The 9,142-nt window shown below is 44.5% G+C and overlaps 1 protein-coding gene across 1 annotated transcript; it reads right to left on the bottom strand.

Moving 5' to 3' along the window:
- Positions 1–1,641: 1,641 nt before the first annotated feature.
- On the bottom strand, positions 1,642–5,516 carry RPL35A (ribosomal protein L35a). The gene is made up of 5 exons (XM_054386009.1): positions 5,479–5,516; positions 5,035–5,077; positions 3,776–3,928; positions 2,559–2,703; positions 1,642–1,694 (listed from the first exon to the last, which is right to left on the bottom strand). Exons 2-5 carry the CDS (start codon positions 5,043–5,045, stop codon positions 1,671–1,673), a joined length of 333 nt encoding a protein of 110 aa, XP_054241984.1. The 5' UTR covers positions 5,046–5,077; positions 5,479–5,516; the 3' UTR covers positions 1,642–1,670.
- Positions 5,517–9,142: the final 3,626 nt, after the last annotated feature.

The raw sequence follows: 9,142 nt of genomic DNA, 5'->3' as shown, positions 1-9,142 counted from the left end.
GCAAAAGCACTTGCACTACACAGGCCTTGAAAGAGGCTATGTCTGCAGCTCTGAGCAGCAAGCACACTGGTTTTGGCAGGACCAAAGGAAAATGAAAGGAAATGGAAGTATTGACACAAGTATTAAAAAGTTGTAAATGGGACAGGAAGCAGATCACTGTATTTTGGGGCAACTTACCTCAAACTTGGGAGCCCTTACTACCCCTTCATCAGGAGAATGGAGCCACATGATAGGGAGAACAGTCCTACCAACCTGCTGTTACAGTCCAATTTCCCAGCTACTTTTCCTCCTTCCTCTGGTAATGCCTAAAACTGGAAATTGTATTCCATACCCTCTTTCTCTGAGTCCTACATGTAAAACCTGTTGGCATTTGTGGAAGACTAAAGCTTTGCTTGACCTGACCCAGCATCTCACAAGCTGCCATTTCTCTCCAGCCATGTTAAAAATTGCAGCTTTCCACTGCAAGTGCTCTCCTGCTGTTGGAGAGAACAGTAACAGTGGGTTTAGTTCTTAAGTTCAGTGAAATAATTGCTATACCAGACCTGAGTATCCAGGTCCAAACAGTTCTTCGGATTGCCATTCGAAGTTTTAACTTACCAGTAACTTACTCCAAACACAAGATTGCTTCACCTTGTTCAGGATTAGTTATGAAACACCAGCCACCAGCAGGAAAGGATACAAGCCCCCAGCTGAGAAGGCTGCAACACCAGGAAGGGAGAGGGTAGCTCTCACAGGGAGAGAGACCTACACTGAAGCTAGAGCCAGCCAACTACTCACCTGCTTGATCAACTAGGGAGGCTTTACAGATGACTAAACAACTGCACACAGAATCAGCATCACCAGCCCAGGGTACTGATAGGTCATGTTGGGACTGTGACATCAGCAGTAACCATGCCAACCTGCAGCTGCTCGAAACCTTTAAAACTACTCAGTATTCTTGAGGAATGTAGCAAGAAACCCTAAGGCTTGCACTTCAAAGAATCTTTAATTTTTCACTATCTTGTTGTTCAACAAACCTTAATAAACTCATGGAGTCGATACACTAGTCTGGTGTATGGCTCCTCCCCATCCCACATTACACACTGCTTTGGTAAGACTGGCCAAGAAACCAGCAAGTATGAACCCTAAAGCACTACAGACTTGTGTAATGCAAATGTCTAAACAGATTTCAGAGCAGATCCTACAGGTGGTCTCATTCTTGGTGATTCTACTAGAAAAACTTTCAGACACAAGCGAGGAGACTCACACCTGCTAGGATTGAGCTTTGTCTCAACAGCAGTCATAACCAAGTACAAAAGATAGAGGAACAAGGAACTTCCCTCTATTAGGTAGTCAAGAAATTATTTCTCGTGTTCTATATAAAGCTTGTGTGCACAGTGTATGAGGTTGTAAGCATTTATTGCTTAGCTCTGCAAACCATTCAGATTCCATGATGGGAGGCACAAGCAGGTTGCTGTAACAGCTGATTTCAGAACACAGTCTGCTCTAAAATGCCTTGAAAGCACGGGGTCCAATCTCCATTTCATCACCTAGCTTACAGCCACTACTCCACCCCTCTGCAGTGAGCTCTGATATGCTACTGAAAAAGTCCCTCAAAGTAAGTGGAAGGGATGAAAAAACAGAAATGCACAAAAATTAAACAGATTCTCCATTTTATTTCCAATAAAAATTTAGATCCTAGATGGATACAGCATCTGCAAAACACAAGACAAGACAGAATGATATTAAAAATCCTGTCATTGTACTGTCCTATTCTAAACACAAATTTTGCAGTTACAATCTGAATCATCCACCTCTCAAAATACTATAAAAACAACTTCCCCATTTACACAGAAGAGGTGCCAGAATGGAAAAGCCTAACAACTAGTTCAGTGACTTGAAGTAGCCCTTTGCTGGTGCAGAATCCCTTGGCAGTCACCCCACCTGTCTACTGAGTCCTTGCAGGTCTAGTTTCAGGATTTAACTGTTATACTCCTCCTATGCTTTTTCTAAGGTATAGGAGAAACCTTCTAATATTCCTTTTGACATCACCATTAGGGAGATACTGCACCAGAACTCTGGGTGGGTGACCTAAAAAGCCAGTCTCACTGAAGCCTTCTGAGCAAAACATTGACTGTCAAGCAGGTACTGGCAGATAGGTCAGGACAGCACCACCCCTCAGTTATTAACTTTTGGGATGTAGGAGAAAGAAAAACAAACCTATAATTAGGTAGGACCTGCAGCAGAAGAGTGTAAACATACGTAGAAGATCTAGGAAAATGCAATCAAGATAGCTTTGTAAAGGAACTAAGGAAGAGCCCTGGAACTGGAAGAGCCTTTCTAAGCAACCTGAGCAAGCACGCAAACCCGTGACAATGAGATGGACGCCCTCAGCACAAGAAGCCAGCTAATAAATCTCTCCTAGCTCCACAAGGAGCACTTACCAGAAAGAATGTCATATGCATAATAACAGAACAAAACCATAGTTCAGGCTTTCCTTCAGCTTATGCAGGATTAAAAGGCACCGAAAAAAAAAACCCTGCCAATAAATATCTTGTTGCTAAAATAAATCCACTTACCACCCGGATTCTGTGTCCAATGGCCTTGGCAGGAAGGTTGGAGCGGAACTTAGCACGAACCATGCCGCTGTTCCCATGGGCACGGGTGACCTTCCCCCAGATCACTCGTGTCCTGTTGGGCTTGCCACCGGGGGTTACAGTGTTGCTGAGGAAAGAGGAAGAGAGCTGCTGAGCACACTGGCCGAGCCTCCATACTGGACTGAGTAGGGAGGGAGCAGACAACGCAGTCTCTTTAAGGCACTTATTTAGTGACTTTATTCCACAGCCATCTTTAACGGAACCACCTTTCACTTCTATTTACCTGCGAAAATTGCTAGGCCTGGGATTTTCACTGTACCCTCCTTACCCTACACAAACAGTAAGTATTGCAGCTTGTAAATTATCTGAAGCTCCACTGGAGAGCAAGTTATAAAGCTTAAAAATCTGGAACACACTGATGCTAATATGATTAAACTCATCAACTTCAACTCCAAAGAAAATGCAACATCTTATTGTAAGATTTCTCCAGACACACCAAAGGCAGAAGCAGCAGCTCAAGCCACTGGCATAGTCTGCAAAAAAAACCTGTGTTACAAGAAAATCCATAAGCCATCTTGGACATGATATGGTCAAGTTAACAGCCTGACCAATGTCAAGGCAATTCCCAACTCCTATATCTGAGTTCATAACTAGACTCACAGAAAGTGGAACGGAGTAAGTAACTGCTCTTAAGGCCTCCAGCAGTGCCACCACAGTGAGGTGATAGTGCTCTGACATGCACACACAGAAGCCAGGACACAAAGTCCTCCAGGCCTCACAAAATAATTGTTATTGGAGTAGCTCAATAGCTCACAGCACTCAAAACAAATTCACCTCACTCTAAGTTACTCCATTAAGCCACCTTCAGTTTGTGTCTGTCTAAAGGCAAAATGTTGTTTCTCAACCCAATTGCTCTCTAATGCATCATTTATACCATCAGGTAACTATTTCACATAATTTAATGATACGAATTAAGAACACATAGGTCAACTAAAAGCAAAAATAACCAAGGACTTTAAAAATAAAAACAGCACAGGAAACTTGTTTAGACAGTTCTCCACGGACAGTCTACTGTTACATTGAGCACAACTAACTTTTGCTCTAACAGAAGCCCGATAAACAGACTATCCACATCCTGGCATTTGCAAAAGCTGGAACAGGAATTGGTTAACTTAATGAAACAATACAAAGTGACTTACTTCTTAGCTTTGTATACATAGGCACACCTTTTGCCCAAGTAGAAGTCTGTCTCCTGACGAGCATAAACACCTTCAATTTTCAGAAGGGCAGTGTGCTCCCGCTGGTTTCGGAGGCCACGTTTGTAGCCAGCAAAAGTGGCCTTGCACCACAGCCTAAGGACATTGAAAACATTTACAAATTACAGTTAACTCCAAAGAATCAAAAGTAAAAACACACCGTGTGCTGTTCCAGCACCGGCAGAAATTTAGCCGAGGAAAAACCCCATCAATTCCACTTTTACAAACTCCTCCCAATCCTTACATTCAGTCAACAGACAGAAGTTAAGTAACAGGAAAAGGAATTATTCATGGGAACTCTGCATCCTTCTGCTTGTTAGATTCTGGTACCACAGGCTTCATACTAAAACCAAAGTGCTTCAACATTAGTAGGCGTTATGTTTTTGTATGTCTGAACACACTCTGATGAGCGAACATTGTTTTTGATTGATACACCACGTAAGCTGAGCTTACTGTGTTGCAGTAGCTGCTGCTGGTAAGGATATGAACTGCTAATTTGTAACCTCTTAGGAATTAACTGTGGTTCATTGGGACAGAGAGACAGCCCCTTATGTACCGGATAAGTGACATTATATGAACTCCACAATTCCTCATGATGAAGACCTGTCTGTACGACACAAGTTAAACAATTACAAGGCTTATTCCCTACATTATGAGTGTCCACATCACGAGCCTCTCAAACTGCATCCAGCCACTGTCCTATAATACAGCATTAAGCGATCCAGTTCTACTTTACATAGACATAACAGAAAATAACTCTACAGATAATTATTAAGAGAAAAAAGCTGTGATTAAGACCCAATTCCTATATTCATTAAGAACTCGATGGTATGGTATTTCCCTTACTCAAGAAAGCAGTATATCAAAGCCTGTACTGTACACTGAAGGTTCACGAACACTGTGCTAACAAAACCACCGTTAATATCCCACATCCAATGACAGGCTAGAGAAAACATGGTACACCGTATTAACAGCTACAAGCAGCTCAAGACAGAAGCTTCAGCAAAAAAGAGACACAACTGGGCATTTACCAGCAGGATACTGGGCAGGTGAACTGTCCTAGAAAACGATACCATCCACAAGAAATGGGCTCATTGCTCGTAGCTCTAACAGACTACTCAACAGACGCTTCCTTTGCAATATGCCTTGTCAAAAGCACAGTTAAAAGCGAGCCAAGAGCCATCGCAGGGCAAGTCACTCACCTCCCGGTCATGGTGTCCTCCTAAAGCCCTGGTCCCAGCAGGCCTAGAAAGGACACAGAAACCATGAGCCTCCCAGGCCCGCAGCTCCGTCCAGCCAAGCGAGCAGGCGCTTCCCCCAACCCGGTGCTGAGGCCAGAGCATTCTGCCGGCCGGGATCCACACAGAGCACGGCCACGAGAGCCACCAGCCCCGCCTCACAGAGGAAGCAAGAGGACCCCCTCCGCTTCCCCACTGAACGGGACGCTCCAGGCGCCTCAGTGCCCCTTCAGCTACGGCCGCAACCCACAGCCTAGATCATCTGCCGCACATCGGTGCCATCCCGCCCTCTACCCACTCCACACGGCGCCAGCCGCAACATCCCAGGGGCCCCGCACCCGCCGACGGTCCCATGGCGGGGACAAATCCATCCCACCCTTCACCCCGCGCCGCCGCTCCCCAGCTCACCCCCACGGCTGCGAACCAAGATGGCGGCGAAAGGGAGACCTGTCGCACTGCCTTCCGGGATATGAGCCTGGAAGGACCCGCCGCGGGTGGCGGCAGCACCGCCTGAATGGGTGAAACCGATGCGCGACCGGCGGGGTGGGCACATTGTCCCCCAGCACCGTCTTCCGACCCATCTCCCGCGTCCCTTTTTTTCTCCGGGTGGCGAGGAGGGGTGCAGGCAGCCCAAGGTGTAGCCCCGCGAGGCCCCCGCAGCGTGGTGGTTGCCATGGAGACCGTCGCCGCTGCGTCCCCATGAGGAGTGGGGCAGCCACCAGCGGGAGGGCGGGTGGATAGGGGTTGCTCAGGCTGGTATCACCGGCCCGGCGCGGAGGTTCAGGGGGAGCGTGGCAGGGCGAACGGGGACGCAGCCCGGTGGCGAGAGCAGGCTGCGGCGGTGGAACGAACCGAGGAGCGCTGAGAGTTGGCGGCGAGAAGGTGAAGGGCAGCGCTCGGTGCTTCGGGGGTAGCCAGAGCTCGGGGGCTCTCTTCCGATGGCTGCTTTCCGGGACCTGTCTGTCTTCCTCCTTTCTCGCCTTGAATTAGTGCATCCTCTCAACTTTTATTTTGCTCCCGATATTGCCTCGGCAAGAGACAACATGAATTTGTTTGCTCAGATTCCTGTAATGGAGGTTCACATTCCCGTGTTTTCTTAAATAAGAATTGCAAAAGTATTTATTTCCTTACTCATTTGCAAAAGTCAGGGTCGTTTGATCCTGATTTATAGAATCACAGAATGGTTTGAGTTGAAGGGGACATTTAACGGCATCTTTAAAGATGTCCAAACCTCTGCAGTGAGCAGGGACATCTCCAACTGCATCAGAGCTCCATCCAACCTGACCTTGAATGTTTCCAGGGAAGGGCTACCACTACCTACCTCTCTGTGCAACCTGTGTTAGTGTGTCAACACCTTCATTGTAAAAAATGTCTCCCTTTTCTAGTCTAAATCTCTCCTTTTAGTTTAAAACAGCTACCCGTGGATTTCTGTCACTTCCTCACATAGTCAGAAATCCAGGTGCACTTTCAGAGCCCTTTAAGTGATTTAGGAACTTACTCCAATATGAAATGTGTCCTATCTGTCTGGACTTCTGCTGTAACTGTTCCTAAGTGTCTTAATCTGTATTTGAATGTGTGCCCAGGCTGCTTTTATGAAAAATTGGATCTGAGGAACAAAGTCTACTGTCATCTTGTCACCAACTGTGCTTGGAGAGCTTGAGCCTGGAATGCGAAAATAGATCCCGACCAGATCCAAGAGGAGAATTAAATCTATCTGTACTTCACTAGGTAGAAACACACAATGCCTCTTAAGCCTGTATAAACAGAGGGTTTTCTCAGAGAGATGAAATTGTAGGAAGTAGGAGCAGGGAAGGGATGGAATTCTGCAAACGATTCTGGTGGCTTCTACATTAAGGAAGAAGTAGAAAGCAAAACAACACTCAGTAATCTACCCAGTTAACACTATCAAATGCATGGTAGGAACCTTTGCTAAGAGAAAGGACACAATCCCTCCTTTGAGGACAATAAACTATCTGTCAGAACAGTCTGTTTTCCAGAAGTAGAGATGTCACAGCTGCTAAATGATCCCTAAATCTTATATTTTCTTATATTCAGTCCCATATGGGCCATACAGCTAAAAGTAACACCAAATCTTTCATTCCTGCACTTGGTTCTCCCAGGTTCTCATCAGCACAGCTTCAGAGAGAAGGAACAGAAACTCTCTTTACAGTCCAGATGAAACCTAAATTGTGTCTCTAAGCCAAAATCAAGATTACTCTAGCTTTTCAAGGTCCCTGTTCCCTTTCTCTTTCCCTTTCCCTCTTTCCGTTTCCCTCTTATCTTTTTCAAATGAGCAACTTGTGTTCTAACATTTGTAGTGGTAAGTAAAGTTTTATAAGGCCATAACTATTTTGCTTGTCTAAGAGACACTTTTCTGGTAAAAACGAAGGTATTTCTGGTTTATGGCCCAGCTGCTGCTACTGTGGATATTCAGAATCTCTCTTTGCTGATGATTTGCAAAACAGAGCTGAAGGAGACATGACATTCTCAGCTTTGAATTTTCTCACTGGAATTCATCAGTATCTAAAAGGAATGCTGGAAAAAAAATTCTGCCTTTGAAGGCATTTTCATTTATGAGGCAGCAGGGTGGGAGAAATGTGCATCCAGAACTCCCACACAGCTGAGGGAGTTGCAATCCCCCAAAGAACAGGAAGCCTGAACCTTTATACAGTTGTTTTAAAAATTATTTCTTGATATGTTTTCCTTTCCCTTTAGATCAGCAGGGAAAGAATGTCAGCTTGAAGTCTTGGGGCAAGCTGAATGCTTCACATACTTCCCCCCCCTTTCCCTTTTCCCTTATTAATAGAGTTTGATGAAGGAGCTCAGCAAAGCACCATGATGAAGGTTGATGCCAGTGTCTGCTGTATCAGGATGGTCTGTGGGCACCTCATTAACACTAAAGTCTGGAGAGAGTAGCTCACTATTTGTAGTGTTTCTTAATGCCCCAGACAGTGGTTTCCTTCTCACTTTCAAGTCAACATAATCTCAGAGTATCCAGGCTTAACACACTCATCTGCTGAGTGAGTTCATGGTCATAAGAGGAGATACACAGGAGAAACAAACCATCAGGCTTCAGAGAAACATTTCAGCTGTGAGCTTTCTTAACACACCTTAGTATCTTGTGTTAATTCCCTCCTGAGCAGAAGCTGCTGATGGGATAGATGAAAAGCTGTTGCATCCTCCTTAATTTCCAAATAAGTGACTTTTTCCTATGAGAGCTGCAAGTGTTATTTCTTCTTTTAAGAATGCTGTCATAATTATCTGTCACAGCTATCTCACAACAAACACTTTTCACCAAATTTTAGCACTAGGACTCCACATGTAATGGATTATTCATATGTTATTTAGACTCAAAACATGGATCATAGATCTCTTAAAAAGTTAAAACTGAGTAAATTATTTAAAAACTTTGCATTGTTTATGGCTCATAACACTGAAGTTATGCCAACTCTGAATCCAACCCTCTGGTCCCACCCTCAAAGCAGAAATTCTTGGAAAATCTATAATGCAAAGACTTCATGTCTGGTTGCCTTGTATTCCAAATTATTATTCAGTTAATTGAAGAAAAGGGTCTAGGCTGACAGGAGCAGTACCCCACTCTCATTGACTATGCATGTAGCTGTCATAAAAGATACTCTCTCACACACTAATCTGTAGGTTGTTGTAGTTTTATGCACAGGGCAAACCATGTCATCTTACAAAGAACAGAACATTTCAAAACACAGTGCATTAAACAGCTTACTGCAAGAGACAGAGACATCAAGAAGCAAATACATAATCCCCAAGTTATTTTTGCTTGGTTTATCTATTCTGTACTAGTAGACATCTAACAAACCTGCACTGAAAAGTGGCCCAGTTTGTTCTGACCAAGTGAAATTAAGGTCAGGTTCCAACTGTAAATGACTATGTTTTCTTCAGCATAAACAACAAAAAAGGATGAGGACAAATGGTAACAGTTTGAGAGAGGGTATAGTAAGTATGCATTTTTTAAAACACTTGTGAAGTTGCTTATGAAAAATCACAGAGTTCCAGTGATCCAGAGCATAGCTCTATCTAAACCTCTTTCATTTGC

The sequence above is a fragment of the Indicator indicator genome, chromosome 13 (genome assembly GCF_027791375.1).
Source record: "Indicator indicator isolate 239-I01 chromosome 13, UM_Iind_1.1, whole genome shotgun sequence".
In the NCBI taxonomy this organism is placed as follows: domain Eukaryota; kingdom Metazoa; phylum Chordata; class Aves; order Piciformes; family Indicatoridae; genus Indicator; species Indicator indicator.
Note: the sequence above shows the minus strand (reverse complement) of the source record. Positions and strands in the feature narration are given on the sequence as shown.